The sequence below is a fragment of the Glandiceps talaboti genome, chromosome 18 (genome assembly GCF_964340395.1).
Source record: "Glandiceps talaboti chromosome 18, keGlaTala1.1, whole genome shotgun sequence".
Lineage (NCBI taxonomy): Eukaryota > Metazoa > Hemichordata > Enteropneusta > Spengelidae > Glandiceps > Glandiceps talaboti.
Genome location: NC_135566.1, coordinates 5713202 through 5731158, shown reverse-complemented (window position 1 = coordinate 5731158; position 17957 = coordinate 5713202). Strand labels below are relative to the sequence as shown.

General features: G+C 36.6%; 3 protein-coding genes across 3 annotated transcripts; all 3 read left to right on the top strand.

Moving 5' to 3' along the window:
• The first annotated feature begins 360 nt into the window (after nucleotides 1-360).
• LOC144449293 (sodium-dependent glucose transporter 1A-like) lies at nucleotides 361-3207 on the top strand. Its single transcript, XM_078139809.1, has 3 exons — nucleotides 361-531; nucleotides 1045-1330; nucleotides 2141-3207. Exons 1-3 carry the CDS (start codon nucleotides 361-363, stop codon nucleotides 3205-3207), a joined length of 1524 nt encoding a protein of 507 aa, XP_077995935.1.
• Nucleotides 3208-8873: 5666 nt separating this feature from the next.
• On the top strand, nucleotides 8874-11446 carry LOC144449292 (sodium-dependent glucose transporter 1A-like). Its single transcript, XM_078139808.1, has 3 exons — nucleotides 8874-9044; nucleotides 9290-9575; nucleotides 10377-11446. The coding sequence occupies exons 1-3, from the start codon at nucleotides 8874-8876 to the stop codon at nucleotides 11444-11446; spliced, it is 1527 nt and encodes a 508-aa protein (XP_077995934.1).
• Nucleotides 11447-14711: 3265 nt separating this feature from the next.
• LOC144449291 (sodium-dependent glucose transporter 1C-like) lies at nucleotides 14712-17797 on the top strand. The gene is made up of 3 exons (XM_078139807.1): nucleotides 14712-14882; nucleotides 15966-16251; nucleotides 16716-17797. The coding sequence occupies exons 1-3, from the start codon at nucleotides 14712-14714 to the stop codon at nucleotides 17795-17797; spliced, it is 1539 nt and encodes a 512-aa protein (XP_077995933.1).
• Nucleotides 17798-17957: the final 160 nt, after the last annotated feature.

The following is a 17957-nucleotide window of genomic DNA, read 5'->3' as shown; positions in this document are numbered from 1 at the left end:
CTATAAGTATATCGGGGACGCAATTATCAGAAAAAGTTTGGAGAGTCGATCTTACCACATGTAGCTTGGTCCAGTTACATACATATACATACATACATACATACATACATACATACATACATACATACATACATACATACATACATACACGCACATACATACATACATACATACATACATACATACATACATACATACATACATACATACATACACACACACATACATACATACATACATACATACATACATACATACATACATACATACATACATACATACATACATACGTTTGCAGGACGCACTGATGGTGATGGAATGATATACTTAAATTTTGTTTTATATTCTTATACAAAGAAAATGGCACTCACAAATAATGACGAAGAAGTTAAATTGACTGGTCAGCCACGGGTAGCTGAAGATACTTCAACCAATGAAAATATCAAGGTGAAGGAGAGAGCAAACGAGAAAGAGAAGAGATCTATCAAAATAACGATTACGGTTTTGATTTACTTGATTTCATTTGGCGTGGTAAGTTTTCTATAAACTATTGTTTTGCAGATTCGACCTCCACCAATTTCACTACTATTAGCATATTAATCCACTAGTTTTAGGAGACATGCGCACTTTGCTATTATCAATGTATGTACCAAATTACATGAACTCATAAGGTTGCATTCTGCTGATACTGTCTAATTAATGAAAATAATGAATTATATAGAAATGACTGACTACAATTAAAAACTTCACCCAGCAAACTACATGAAACACTTGAACACTTTTACCATTTATACTTATTAAGATATATCCTGATTACCGAAAATAATTAATTATGTATATGCAAGATAAAACCTAAACGCTAAGTCAACAACATTCGTATGATATGCGTTTTGTTGTTATTAATGTATATACCAAATTGTATGGACTTTGTAGTGTGCATTCATTGGATATAGCCTAATTACCAAAACCATTAATTATGCAAATGACTCATTAAAATTAATCTCTATATGCAATCATATTATTGCCTAATTGTATAATTAACAGGGTTATTCTGTTGCTGTTCTTGGGCCATGTCTGTTGGACTTCCAATTGCTACTGGGAACCACGTTACAAAAGACAACATTCATATTCATCGCTAAGAGTTCTGGATTTTTGATTGGTTGTTTTGTCTGGGGTGCTGGCTTTGATAAATTTGACAACCAGTTCATTTTAGGAACTTGTCTTCTTGGTGCTGCCATCACTGGCGTGTCTGTCCCATGGTGCAATGACTTTGTATCGGTTATATTTGCGATAACAGGGTGGGGATTTTTTATAGGTGGTATGTCGACAGGTTAGTAGCATAAATATTTCACTCATTTCTTCTGATGTGTCAAGACTGATCATTCTCGTAAACCAGAGCTGTCATTTCTTCCGCTACACTTCCAGTGGGGCGGTGCCGTAAAACAGGCCGAGCTTTACGACGATGAGATTGATAAACCTCTCAATTTCATTGCTCATCATGCGCTATAGTAGCAGTCAGTTAGGTCGAAATCAGATATCGTTTGGTTTTTAAAAAATCTTAAGCATATTACTAACATTAATTGCTGCATTTCATTGCCAGAGTCGTCAACACTTGAAGTTCAATAGTTACATTTTAATCCTGGCCATTGAATTGTCTGAAAAACGTAGACATTGTTAACATTGATATCGTTTGGTGACGATAATGGTAGCGCATACAGTGAGAATATAGCAATGTTGATAAGATTTAAGCTTAATTTTGATTGAAGCCAATGTCATGAAATGAAACAAAAATGTTTGTACTAATTTGTCGAGTTTGCGGATAATATGTGACATTATTAGCCTAAGTATGATGTTTGTAGAGTCGGATGAAGTTTTGTTTTACGTCAATTGTAAAATTAAGGAATAAGGCCGTGTGGAAAAGCTTGTTTCTCGAAACAGAATAATGACAAGTTCCTGTGACTTATTAATTAAAATTGCATTTTTGATTGACTGGGCAAAACTTTATTTTTATTCACATGCATGACTTAATATAGCTAGGCGATCTATTTCGTTGAATGCAATTCTAATTATCTATTGCTTACTATTTCGTTGCATGTAGGAGTGAAAAGTAATCGTAAACCTTGCATGTCTCTCTTTATAGGTTCAAACATTTTCTGCATCAAACTATGGAGGAAAAATTCCGCACCACTGCTTCAAGGTCTTTTTCTGTGTTTTGCGGTAGGGGCCACCGTAGCACCGTTAATAGCAGGACCGTTTCTGACACCAGCAGAGTTGGCGAGGAATAGCACAAGCCTTCAACCATCGCTATCCTCTGAGAACATGACTATGAATACTCGTCAACAACCTGGGAACCAGTCGGAGATTAGCAATAATTATACGGCAGATCAGTTAAAGTACGAGGGAAATGGAACATTATGGGTTCCCTTCACTGTAATATCAATTTTCTTTTTCATAATAGCTGTACTATTTTCCTTGCTTTCTATGCGAAACGGTTGTGCATCAGCAAATCCCCAAACGCGAAATTCGAATCTGGACAATCCCACAACAGCTGAGAGGGAAACCAACATCTTTACAATAACATTGTTGGTTCTTTTGTTTTCCTTCGTTTTTTTTCATATCGGACATGAGATTGTTTATGGAGCATTCATTTTTACTTTTGCAGTAGAATCTGACTTTGCATTTTCGATCAATCAAGCAAGTTATTTGAACTCTGTTTTCTGGGGTAGCTATGCTGCTTCACGAGGAGTTGGTATATTCTGTGCAACAAGACTTGCTCCACGGACTATGTTGATCATTGATTTGTGTGGTATGTGTACAGCGAGCTCCCTACTGGCGATATTCGGAGGTACAGTCGTAGAGGTGTTGTGGGGTGCAACGATATTACTTGGGGTTTCCATGGCAACTGTATTTCCAAGTATTATACTATGGGCTGACCGATACATCAAACTTACTGGGAAACGCATTGCCACTTTCACTATGGCTGCTTCATCATCGGAGATAGTGCTTCCACTGCTATTCGGCTTTCTCACAGAAACTTTTAGCATTATGATGATTATGTATATGACTTTGGGATTAACAGTGTTGACATTAATCTCTTACATAATTCTGCAAATAATTGGTTCTTGTCATGGTGAGAGATCAAGAGAGAGTGAACACGAGACAAGAAGTGACAATATCAATTGTGAGAATGACATGGCGTTACTGTAATCCCCAGGGAATGTTGATACAAATACGCTCTTGATCTCTCATTCATGACAATACAATATTCTTTCTATGTATTTTAGTGGACACTATGCAAGTTGAATACTTTTCAACATGAACAACAGTTGTCAATGTATGGGAAAGGGATGGGTTATGAGATGGTGAAATTGATGATAAATCATTGAGTGAAATTTTCTAGACTCTCGCTATACACACGTAACCATGGTAACATACAATGTATTACACACAATACAATAGTACAACCTTCTCTTGATGTCTGAACGAAAAGAAGTCGCAACTGTTTAATATATAATTCACAACGTCTTTGAAGCAGTGTAGTGCAAGTACACCTACTAGATGAATTGCACTTTGTTGTTGTTAGTTGAGCCCTGGCTTGAAGGTAGACGAGTAGTTCGGAAAAAGACAAGTCACACGGCGTAATTAGGTGAATAAAAATACTTTATTGGACGTTTCGTTTTTTCACAGAAGACATTCAGGAATCTGAAATAAAATTAGTGGAGTGTAAAATTTGCAAACAAGGCAAAAGTAAAATAAGTACATGTTCGAACTATAGCACTATATGCTGAGAAAGTATTTGATTCCTTATGAAGGTCTTCTTCGAAAGACCGAAACGTCGGATAAAAGTTCAACTGAACTGACCTTCCGCAATGTTATAGGCATGGTAGAATGTATGACTGTGTGTGTGTGTGTGTGTGTGTGTGTGTGTATGTGTGTGCGCGCGCTCGCGCGCGCGTACGTACGTACGTACGTGTATGTCTGTGTCGGGTCAGAAAGTTGGGTCCTCCTTTTAGCATTTTGAGAGTTTAAAATTTAGTGTCTCCTACCATCGGAAAATCGTAATCAAATATCATGTCATGTTATGTCATGTCAATTTATTAATTCGCTATTCTGAGTGAGCTTGGTAAATGTCACTTGAAATTGTAGATACATACCATTGTATGGAAAGGGTCTCCTCATGACGTTACTAAATATAGCGCCCTCTAAGACAACATTTGATGAGTTGACTATTTTATTCCAAGGCCCATCATATTGCATATGATTCTATACCGATGGCTGTTCTTTCATCTGATCTGTTTTATGCCAAAATAACAATAGCTGACTGTTAAGCCAGATACTCACATAAACACTGTATGATTGAATGACAGTTCTGATCTGACATTCCATAGACGCCAACCTAATACTGTTTCCTATATGCTAACAGAGCTAGTTGTTTCTATTTATGGTTTATTGTATGTAGTCAAGAATTAAACTTTCAATGATTTACATGGCTAAAGGTTAAGTATTCTACACAGGGAAGATAAGGTTTAATGTATCTGAAAATGTTGCAATTTTGAAGTAGTGACTTAATGTGATTTATAATCGTTTTTGCGTCTTTAGGAGTTTACAATTCCATGGCCTTGACTAGTTTACCAAATATAATCAATCCTGAATGGCATATCGAAATGTTTGTACACAGGGCAGTAAAGATTGAAGACAAGAAGGCGTGGTACTAATTCACCAATTGCAGGCAGTTCCGTTGCCTATAATACTCTAAGTCGTCTGCAGTGTAGGCACAGTAATTCGTTTCAAGGTGAACACCAGTTTCTATAGTTTTGACAGTTTAGTTGACAGTTATTACTTACAAGTATCTCAGATGGTCTGAGCAAGTATATTGACCACTAACGTCGTGTGGTTCACCTGATGACAGAATCTGAAGTCTGTACGCACGACCACACTACCTTTTGGACTGGACGCCATATGGTCTTAGCTTCAATGACGTTGGAGGAATAACTTCACTGTTATTATTGTGTAAGTCTATATATTTTCAGAGTTAGCTTTCTCCAAACTTTCTCTTAAACCTGCACTAGCTGCAAGTGGGACATTTTTTCATCAATTAACAATTGATCATTTACGAATAAATAAAAATAATTTGATTAATCGTGTATATAGCTGCAAAAAAATATGTTTACCCTTAGGTGATGCAATGCAATACCACAACAGAACCCCATGACGCGCGAGTGCAAGTATGGCGTACAAAGGGGTATTTGCCACAGTGGCGTGTATTATTGCTTAGATTTCCGTTTTCTTAGGAAAATATCATACGAATCTTGCTGCTACAAATGTATCAATCTCTATAGTACTACGTATACTATAAATATATAATAATATAATATATCTTCCCTTGTACAGGTAGGAATATATATTCAAAAGGTTGTTATATTTAGTCTGTAGACCTGGAAAACAACAATCTATGCAATATTACACGCCTCTGTGGTATTTGCATGAGTGCTTGCAGTGTTCTCTGCGGCAGTACTTTCACGAGCGTAGCAATTTCACACAAAAAACATTCCGAGATTTCCAATAGTTGAAGATAAAAAAAACCTCCTGCATCTTGAGTGTTGGTACAGGTTGATATGAAGCTTGGTGTTGCTGTTTTAGCTACTGTTATTTTCTTCTACACGAAAGTCCACAGTTATTGAGCCTTTGGTATATAAGATTGACGTAAACTAAAACTATTATCGCAACATATAGTCTATGGGCTGACCCAAATTTTCGTGTGAATATTCTAAGTATGATTTTCGCACCTGTGGTTTTCAGTATTAATCTGTAGTTGCGACCTAAAATAAATGGAAAATGCTAAGATCTACAATTTTGACGCCAAATTTAGTTTAATTTTCAGTGTAAAGCTTTACGAGTCACACTATATATTAATCTCAGAGACGGCTACCTAACCCTATTTGTAACAAGTGAGTCGATTGGCTGTTGCATTATTTGACCAATGAGAATGTGTCTTACAAGAGGACACAAAATAGTGGACATACACAACAACATTGTGTCTGTCATTTCACAACTTATTTGTTCTTCCCATATACTAATATTGATACAACAGTGATAAGCTAATGAATGGACTTTGGTGGAAGACTTTTATCGATAGAGTTCCATGGTGATGAACTTGAAGGTACTGTTTTAGAACTTCCAATGTTTGCACTATCTTGATCACATGGTGATTAGACTCACTCCACAGAGGAATCACTATCACCCACTTATGTAATCTACCACACTGAAGTACAATTGATTCATGATTGAGTTTGCGCCTATCTCAGTATATTGAAGACTCGATTGCCAGAGTCCTATGTAGTTGGTGTGTTACCAAATTGAATGTTTAGTTTAAGGTAATGATCTTGATCATGTTGATGTGTGTTACATGTAAACACATTCCAAAGATATTTTAGCAGTCTGTGTAATTGCTATAAGTTTAGGCGCTCTTTATAACTTGCTTTGACCAACCGTTTTTTGAAATTTATGGATACCAAAGATTTAACAAGTTACCATTAAGCAAATTTGTCCAACTCGCTATTGGCCATTGAAAAGGTCAGCTTACACAAATAGTACGTAAGGTATTTAATACCATAAATTTGACTTCTTGTTTAACCATCACCTTTTTGACATGAATAACTTACAACGCTTAAGCCTTATGCCTACTTAACCAACATACCGTGGCGGCAGTCCTTCTGTGGAGACCTCATTTATAAGGAGTACATACGTACACGTACTCCCTCAAGTATCACATTAATTTGAACATACTGATTCTTTAATTGTGGTCAACGAATAGTTGTGATCGTTTGACGATAGACTAGGCAAACATTTCTATTCTACGTACTCGTGATAAAATTGCTCCATTTCGAAAATATCTTAGCCGACTACTTTATATGCATCTCCTTACACTTACGTGAAAACTGTCTAAGCATTCAGCCACTCAACTTCAAATTAAAGATGAGAAATGGATATCAACAACTTTACTATATTTTCCAGTGTTTCAACAACATAGACTAAGTCCAATTTTTCAACTCATTCAACGAAGAAAACAGCTGTTGAAACAGATGTAATTGAATGCCTTCCATAAGTTCCTTCACCCAATGTCATTGTGGAATTCTTAGCTATCATACATGGCATATCAAATTTCGTGAATTATGCAAATGACTCATTAAAATTAATAACTACATCAACCTGATATAGAGGACACGTGTACTTTGTTATCGTCAGTGTCTGTGCCAAATCATATGAACTTGTAAACTTGCATCCTTCAGATATTGCCTAATCACCAAAATTCGTGAATTATGCAAATAACTCATTAGGTAAAGAAGCTTTGTGGAAAACATTTGCTCATCATGTTTGGCATGGTTAAAATCTGCGCCAAAACGCTCTGTGCAACACTTGTGCTCTGTTACCATCCATCCATGCGCGCATGCATGCACGCACGCACGCACGCACGCACGCACGCAAGTATATGAAATTTGAAGCATGTACTATTTAGATATTGCTTACTTATCAAACATCATCGTTATTTATACAAATACATCATTAATAAATAAAAAGGAAAAATACCTAATGGTTATACAGCCTTTAGTGGATGACTTAGTAGATCGTGTCACGTGGTTTGGACTAGTTCCCCTAGTGACCTAATTTGCATATAATGGGATAACTGCTGGTCTTGTTCTATTTGCGCTAGTACTAGTCCTAGCACAGAGACCATGAATATAGACAGGGTATGCAATCCAAATTTCATACCCTGTCTTCATATGAATATGAGAGTGCTTCCTCGTCCTAGCAACGCAACAAAATATAGATCGATCGTCTGCTCGCGCTCGCGCTTCGTTTTGAAAGTGCGCCACCAACGTCGATGTAAGGTAAACAGGAAGCTACCGTGTAACGGCGGTGGTACCCCGGGGATATGGTGTTGTTCTACAGTGAGCCTGGGTTTTCTGGGGTTTCAAGTGTTTGTATTGATATTCTTGTTGAATCTGAAGATTATTACATCAAAGGAAGGAGGTGAACACTGAAAATACACATCAGTAAGCTTTATTGCAAAAATATACAGTTACAATCGTCCTCTCGCTTCATACCTGTACCGTTTGTTTATACTCGTATTTGTATTACATACTATTGTTATTCGATTATAAATTTATATCATTGTTCCATGATGCCCATGATATAACACGACTAACACCTAAATCTATGCACAGTCAAGGATAACTAAATGTATCCATACGTTATATTGTAAATATATTTAGAAATAGTAGACCAGCATGTGTTTGGCACACAAGCATTAATCAAGGACAGAAAATTTGAAGTACCTAGAAATGCACTATCATTTCAAGCGATATCACTGACAAACAGACAGAATAGAGGCAATTTCATTCCTAGATTGATGGCAGATATTTCACTGCTTCACTAGGAGGGTGATTGTAGAAATATCAAGGTCCTCTCATCCATTCATCCATCCATCTATTCATCCATCATCTATCCATTCATCCATCCATCCATCCATCCATCCATCCGTCTGTTCGTCCGTCCATCCATCCATCCATCCATCCATCCATCCATCCATTCATCCTTCCATCCATGATACATCCATCCATCCATCCATCCATCCATCCATTCATTCATTCATCCATCCATCCATCCATCCATCCATCCATCCATCCATCCATCCATCCATCCATCCATCCATCCATCCATCCATCCATCCATCCATCCATCCATCGGTCCGTCCATCCATCCATCTACCTATTTAAACAATATATCAATACATATGTTTGCAATTGCAGGGCACTTTGTTGATGCTGATCGAATGACACACTCGACGATTATTTATATTTATTAGGAAGAAAATGGCGGACACAAATAAGAACGACGGGGCTAAATTAACGGATCAGCCGCAGGTATCCGAAGATATTCTGACCAATGAAAATATACAGGTAAAGGGGAAAGCAAACGAGGAAGAGAAGAAATCTATCAAAATAATAAAGACAGTTTTGGTCTACATGGTTTCATTTGGAGTGGTAAGTCTTCTATATTTGTTTCTGGATTTCACAGATTTATAAAATTGTACATTGTGTTTCTGACACAGCATGTTACAGACACTGTATGTTATGGAAACTAGACATCATCATATTTTATCACACATACTAGATTGACATTTCTATCATACATAGTTGGTGTTAGCACCTACAGTTCAATAATATACAAAACTGACTGTCACTGGTATAAAATTGATTTTTTTTATCTTTTTTTTTTTTTTTGCCAGGGTTATTGTATTGCTCTTCTTGGTCCATGTCTGTTGGACTTCCAATTGCTACTGGGAACCACGTTACAAAAGACAACATTCATATTCACCGCCAGGAGTTCTGGATATTTGATTGGTTCTTTTAGCTGGGGTGCTGGCTTTGATAAATTTGACAATCAATTCATTTTAGGAACTTGCTTGCTTGGTGCTGCCATCACTGGTGCATCTGTTCCATGGTGCAATGACTTTGTATTGGTCATAATTGTAATAGCAGCATGGGGATTTTTTACAGGTGGTCTGGAGACAGGTTAGTAGTGAACAATTCTTTGATATTTGATGAAAAGTAGGGCTACAAGCTGGGTCAATACCATCTGGGGCGTATTTTTGGCTGCATATTCAACAGGTACTCACAGTATACTTAGAGTGACTTGCAATAGACGGAACGCAACCCTGATATAAATGCTTATACAGAAACAGAAAACAAAAACAAAAACAAAATGTAAATAGCATAATACCTATAATGTTACATCGGCAGTAACATTATGCCATAATAGTTCTTTAAGTCAACTGGCTTTCTTTGTTAAATCATACAAGAAGACCGTGTGAATAGACGTGTAACAGAACAGATATGAGACATTTGTATTTGTGTAGGCGGTGGCCGAGTGATTAAACCACTTGCCTCTTACCACTGCGGTCGGGGTTCGGCCCCGTTCACGTACCTCGCTGTAAGTGAGAAGTGTGTCGTTCAGTTTGACTCTGCCGAACAAGGCAGGTTTTCCCCGGGTACTCCGGTTTAAATTTCCTCCTGCATTAACACTGAACTCATGAGGGATGGCCCTCACTGGACCTCTTGGGAGACAAGTGTTTATAACTTAAAGAACTATCCAGTATAAATAAAAAGATTATTATTATTATTATTATTATTATTATTATAGATTATTATTATTTTGGCTTGATAGCTAACGGTGAAAGGTTTATCATTCTCTTTACATGCATAGTTACAGCGAGATAAACTCTTTCACCAAGTGCATAGCAACCTACATCGACTTATATTCTTTCCTGCCATGGATGAAGTGCAATCGGTAATTTATCACTTCTATTTTCACAGCATCAAACACTTTCTGCATCAAAATATGGGGGAAGAATTCGGAACCAATGCTCCAAGGTCATTATTTGTGTTTTGCGGTAGGAGCCACCGTGGCACCGCTAATAGCGGGACCGTTTCTGACACCCATAGAGTCGGAGAGTAATATGACGAGTCCATCACCATCCCCATCATTAGAAACCAGTCCTCATCAACTACAGGACAACCAGAGTGGCTTAAATAATGCGGAAGATTTGGATTATGAGGGAACATTATGGGTCCCCTTCACTGTAATATCAACTGTATATTTTGTATTAGCCCTATCATTTTTCTCGATGTTTGTGCGAAACGGTTGTGTGTTTGCTACTCCCAAAGGCCGTAATTCGATTCCGGAGAATCCAACAAGATCTAAGAAGAAAACCAACATCTTTAATATAACATTGTTGATTCTTCTATTTTTCTTCAGCTTTTTTTATACCGGACACGAGATTGGTTATGGTGGATTTATATTTACTTTTGCAGTAGAATCTGACTTTGCATTTTCGGTGAAACAAGCAAGTTATTTGAATGCCGCTTTCTGGGGTAGCTTTGCTGCTTCACGAGTAGTTGGTATATTCTGTGCAACAGGACTTGCTCCACGGACTATGTTGATCATAGATTTGTGTGGTATGTGTATAGCAAGCTCCCTACTGGCGATATTCGGAGGTACAGTCGTAGAAGTGTTGTGGGGGGCAACGATATTACTCGGAATTTCCATGGCAACTGTATTCCCCAGTATTATGTCATGGGCTGATCGATACATCAAACTTACCGGGAAACGAATGGCCACCTTCATTATGGCTGCTGCAGTATCGGAGATGGTGCTTCCATTGTTACTGGGTTTTCTTATATCAACTTTTAGCGTTATGATGCTTATGTATGTAACACTGGGTATTACACTCTCGACAGCAATATGTTTCATAATTCTGCAAATAATGGGATCTTGGCATGGTGAGAGATCAAAAGAGATTGAAGATATCGAACCGGAAAGTAGTAAAGATATTTGTGACAACGAAATGGCAACTGTGAACCAAGCATATGGTGATACAAAATAACTCATGCCAAAACAGATAAGGGATGGTTGGAGAGATGATAAAATTAATAATTATATATATTGTCGCATGTGGACATGATTTTTACCAGATCAGCTTATAAGCAATAACATTATATTATTTCTATATTTCAAGATGTCCCATAAAAAACATAAAAACCATACAAAGAAAAAGAAAGAATAATAATATTAAACAAGCAACTATCTTGTACTGTACATGGCACTCCTATAGTTTCTCCAAAAGTTTGAAAGAAAGTATGCATCCGGCCGAGTCAATGCAGATTCGAATTAAATTATTGTTACTATCTAGAATACGTCTGTTAAATGTATACAGCAGCTTTCAATGGAGCGATGTAAAATTCAAAATATTTCTGGTTACACAGATATCACTAATGCTGACTGCACCTCTTAGGCCAAAGAACTAACCGCATTTTTATTTATTATATGCCACTTTTAAAGTATGCATCATCCTAGTACTATAGTTACACCAAACATTTAAACAATACACATTGTATAAAAAAACGTCTAAAAAGTATACATTTCACCTCCTCGGAGCAATGACTAAATTTACGAACAATAGAATTTGCCCTAGCATAAATATGACTTAAGCTACCTCCGCATATCTACTTACTGTAGAACACACACTTGTTATGAAATAAATCCTCTAGGTATTTTAACGAAATAAAGTCGTTGAAATTAAAACACATTTGATTATACAACATATATGCATTCACATTGTCAACTAAGATTCAGCTATAGAGTCTGTCTTGTTTGTTTGTTTGTTTGTTTGTTTGTATCTATCTATCTGTCTGTCTGACTGACTGCCTGTCTTCCTTTTTGTCCGTCTCTATCTGTCTCTGATACTTACCCGGGACACTTACTCCCTCTCTGTTTCTCTGTATCATTCTCTATGTCTCTGACCCTCCTGTCTGTCTGTCTGTCTGTCTGTCTGTGTCTGTGTCTGTCTGTCTGTCTGTCTGTCTGCTCCCCCTCTCTCGTTCTCTTTCTCCCTCTCTCTTTCTTTCTCTCTCTCTCTCCCTCTCTCTCTCTGTGTCTCTCTCCCCCTCTCTTTCTCTCTCTCTCTCTCTCTCTCTCTCTCTCTCTCTCTCTCTCTCTCTCTCTCTCTCTCTCTCTCTCTCATTAACACACATGGATTTCACGATGTACACGTAATTCATTTCTAAATTATACTCAGTTCTATGGGGATTCAGATTTACTTGGCATGTCCATGACAACTGTATTTCCAACAATAACCTAGCACCATTTCATCTTACTCAAAGGCAAATCAACAACAATTTTCTGCATGGCAACAGCCACTTCGGAGATGATATTACCATGCATGGATAGTGGGAATGCTGTTTGAAAGTTACAGTAATATGATAGTCATGTACTTCACTTTGGGCTTGTCTATATCAACCACCATCATCTTTGTGTTAACGCAGATTCTGGCATCTTGTCATGGAGAGACCAAGGGGTAAAGGAGATGGTGATGAAGAAGAGAACAAGGATATTTATCTAGAAGCAGAAGCAATACAATTTAATACCAAGTCATATATAAGGGATATGGATATTGACCTACTGTATATTTTTATGAAATTTGTATATTTCATTGTAACTCAAAGATGTCTAATATGTCTATGCGTTCCAGTAGCTGTATAGCATTTTTGTTAATTTTCATAGATTTTCATATTACACACTAAGTATTGTAGCTCAAATCTTCTTATGAGCTGGAGGTATTTACTAATACTTTACATACATACATACATACATACATACATACATACATACATATTACATACATACATTTACTCAACATGTACATGAACAAAAAAAATCAACGCAAATATTACAAACTATCTAGCCTAATATATCTATATCTGGGCCTGTACAATCAATGACGTCATGCGGGTCACCTGATAATAAAGTCCAAAGTTAACGATCATATTTTGACTGGACGCCATGTTGTATGGTGATAGGTCCCACGACAGCTGACTTACGTGTCATTGCCTCAACAAATTGTACAAGTATCATTCCACTATTGAGTTAGGGTGAGTATATATATCTGTCAGTGTTAGATTTCTCCAAACAGTCTCTTAGAGTGTTTTGGGTCAATGGCAATGTATACATAAGACATACACATTGATGTATCAGCAGAAATCATAATATTTACCATGAAGGAAAAGTGTATCATTTGAGTCAGAGGTTAGGTCAATTGGAGTAATATTTTATATTAAAGTGTGTGAAGTAACTTTCCAAGGTTCTCTGATACACCTTACAAATGCCAGAGACTTTGTTTTCGAGAGTCAAGGTCTCGATTATTGTCACGAAGGCACGACATTGGCTATAATGTACACACACACACACACACACACACACACACACACATATATATATATATATATATATATATATATATATATATATATATATATATATATATATATATATATATATATATATATATATATATATATATATATATATATATAATTCGGTGAGTATCAATCTGCTAAGACAGTGCTCTATACCGCAGTGGCAGAGCGTAATAGTTTTGGTAGTATTGGAACTCTTACTAGTTGGTTGTAACTCGGAGTTTCACGCATAGTGCGATCGTCAGACAACTCTCTTGAGTTGTCTGACGATCGCACTATGCGTGAAACTCCGAGTTACAACCAAGAAAGAGTTCCAATACTACCAAAACTATATATATATATATATATATATATATATATATATATATATATATATATATATATATATATATATATATATATATATATATATATATATATATATATATATATATATATATGTATTACCTGGTGAGATTCGAATCAGCGTCTGATATTCTCCGACAAAAGTCGACGATATTATCTGATAAAATGTAGGTGTCGGACACTGTCGATCTGCTCTTCATGTCTAATACTTTATTCCCAAGTTAGATTTTATACGATACCACATATGCAATATAATTTCGCACTGTTCTCAGTATTCTATTTAGAGCTGGCTATGGAAGCCAGTGGGGCATTTGTAAAATTATTAACGTACATTGGTGAATAATCCATGAAACGAGGGACTGGTTTGTATACTTAACGTATGTACAAAGAGATAGACGAAGATATAAACGAGAGACATACTGTCATACATAAATCACTCAATTCATAGTGATTTGGTAGGTTTAATTGTGCATACATTTGCAGGAAGACACTATGTTGATGATGTTGATGGAATGATATACTCGATTGATTATTATATTCTTTACCAAGGAAATGGCGGACACAGATGAGAAAGATTGGGTTATATCGACGGATCAGTCGCAGGTACCAGAAGATATTCTGACAAATGAAAATATCGAGGTAACGATGGACACAAATGAAGAAGAGAAGAGATCTATCAAAATAATAAAGACAGTTTTTGTGTACATGGTGTCATTTGGCGTGGTAAGTCTTGTAACAACTCTTGGCTCTGTAAAGTTAACCAATTACTCAACAAAAGTAAAATCTGTTGAAATCTTTTTGAAGAACAAATAAAAATAGAAGAAAATGGGCAAGGGTCTTGTTTTCAGGTGAAACAGCATTTCCGTTTGGATTGTTTTTTCATTTGAACTAACTATATAAAAAAAATGTACACAAAAATAGACAACGAATAACTGATTACTATCATCTTCTTCAAGTTAACAAATTACAATATACTTAGCCCTAACTACCCGCACACATAATACCCAAAGAAAGTGATGAGCGGTATAGAAGTTATTCATGAAATTCTATCCTCTTACAGATGAGTTTATACAAAGCATAATGTGCAAGTTTTGAGATGACATTATATTGTACATTTTTGTGATACGAAACGTTATACAGCGTATTAAAGTTAATATCCATAACAATTTTAGTTCTTAGATTTTCCCTAAACTCTTCAGTATGAAAGTTTGCTCTTGGTCCTTTTGAAATATTGAAAGGAATAATGCGGTTCGTCACCTTTTTTATGAGGAAATCGACGAACCTTTATTTTCTTTTTTTTTTATTTGGCGGCAATTTAGAATTCTAAATGTGTTCACCTTATAGGTCTATAAACTACAGCTAAAATGTACGTGTAAACAACAGATTTTTGGCAGAGTTATAGAAAAAGTTGGCCCAGAACAAAAAAATGGTCTTATTTAATCTATATGGCTCTATTGATAACACTAATACACGAACCAGTGATTGGCCATTAAGATCATTTGGACCTCTACTAAAAATACACGAAGTGACCTCTAATTCTTTCATGATTTAAACAAAGACTGAGTTAAAGTTCTCCTGATCAAGGTATAAACAGTAAAATTTGAGTCTATTTAATCTTAATTATATAGTTTAGGTAAGTTCTAAGGTGATCCTTCCACACTTATGAATACGTGAACTTGATTGTCAGAAAGATTATGCTGGAGCGCCAACAACGGTGAACCTGTCTAGCTAGCAAGGTGTGTGCGATGTATCATTTTGAGTCTCTGGTCTCTGCTATAAAATGATATTGTTTTAATTTGTTACAAGGGTTATTGTATTGCTATTGTTGGACCGTGTCTATTGGAATTCCAGTTGTTATTGGGAACCACGTTACAACAGACAACGTTCTTATTCACGGCCAGGAGTTTTGGATATTTCATTGGTTCTTTTAGCTGGGGTGCTGGCATGGATAAATTTGACAACCAGTTCATTTTAGGAACTTGCCTTCTTGGCGCTGCCATCACTGGTGCATCTGTTCCATGGTGCACTGAATTTGTATTGATTATTCTTGTGATGGCGGCGTGGGGATTTTTTACAGGTGGTCTGGAGACAGGTTAGTGATTATTTTATTATTTTTATCAACAAGTAGGGAAATAATGATCCCAAGGTTAGGTTATTATTGAGGGCGTAATTTTTTCACATTTTTACATTTTCTTAAGGAACTCGCAGTATTCTACTCACTGAAACATGCAACTGACTGAACTCAACTGACGTATATAAATGTCGAAAGATCCCTACTACAGTTTTGAGAATGCTAGAAAACAATTGTAAGGTAATAGAAGCATGCATCAACATTAACATTATACTGGAATAGTTTAATCGTGGTTTTATGTGGTGATTTTCTCTTGAGTGAAAAGCTTATAAACTCATGAGCATGTGGCACTTTAAATAAAAGAATATGACAGTAAGTGAATGCATGAATTTCTACGTCTTCTAACGTCATGATCGAAACACGCCCTGATTCAATTTCTCTACATCTGATACACTCGCAGTCACTTCAGTCTTCTATTTTCACAGCATCAAACGCTTCCTGCATCAAAATATGGGGGAAGAATTCGGAACCAATGCTCCAAGGTCATTATTTGTGTTTTGCGGTAGGAGCCACCGTGGCACCGCTAATAGCGGGACCGTTTCTGACACCCATAGAGTCGGAGAGTAATATGACGAGTCCATCACCATCCCCATCATTAGAAACCAGTCCTCATCAACTGCAGGACAATCAGAGTGGCTTAAATAATGCGGAAGATTTGGATTATGAGGGAACATTATGGGTCCCCTTCACATTAATATCAATTTTCCTTTTAATAGTAGCTGTACCATTTTTCTCGATGTTTGTGAGAAATGGTTGTGTGTTTGCAACTCCCAAAAGTCGTAATTCGAATCCGAAGACTCCTACAAGACCCAAGAAGGAAACCAACATCTTTAACATAACATTGTTAGTACTTTTATTTTTCTTCAGCTTTTTTTATACCGGACACGAGATTGGTTATGGTGGATTTATATTTACTTTTGCAGTAGAATCTGACTTTGCATTTTCGGTGAAACAAGCAAGTTATTTGAATGCCGCTTTCTGGGGTAGCTTTGCTGCTTCACGAGTACTTGGTATATTCTGTGCAACAGGACTTGCTCCACGGACTATGTTGATCATTGATTTGTGTGGTATGTGTATAGCAAGCTCCCTACTGGCGATATTCGGAGGTACAGTCGTAGAAGTATTGTGGGGGGCAACGATATTACTCGGGGTTTCCTTGGCAACTGTATTTCCAAGTATTATGTTATGGGCTGATCGATACATCAGACTTACTGGGAAACGAATGGCTACCTTCATTATGGCTGCTTCAGTATCGGAGATGGTGCTCCCTCTGTTACTCGGCTTTCTCTTAGCAACTGTGAGCATTATGATGCTTATGTATGTGACACTGGGAATGACACTCTCGACAGCAATATGTTTCATAATTCTGCAAATAATGGGATCTTGGCATGGTGAGAGATCGAAAGAGATTGAAGATATCGAGCCGGAAAGTAGCAAAGATATTTGTGACAACGAAATGGCAACTGTGAACACAACATATATTGATACAGACTTTACCCAAGGATAATTTCGTGATGAATGAATTTCATCAAAAATAAATAACTCGAAAAAACACGAGACGATAATAATCAATATGTCATAAAATTGGAAATGACCCCTTTTCAGCTTTTTAACAATGACATTTTCACTTTAATATAATTAAAATCATTGCTAACCCAGTACCATAT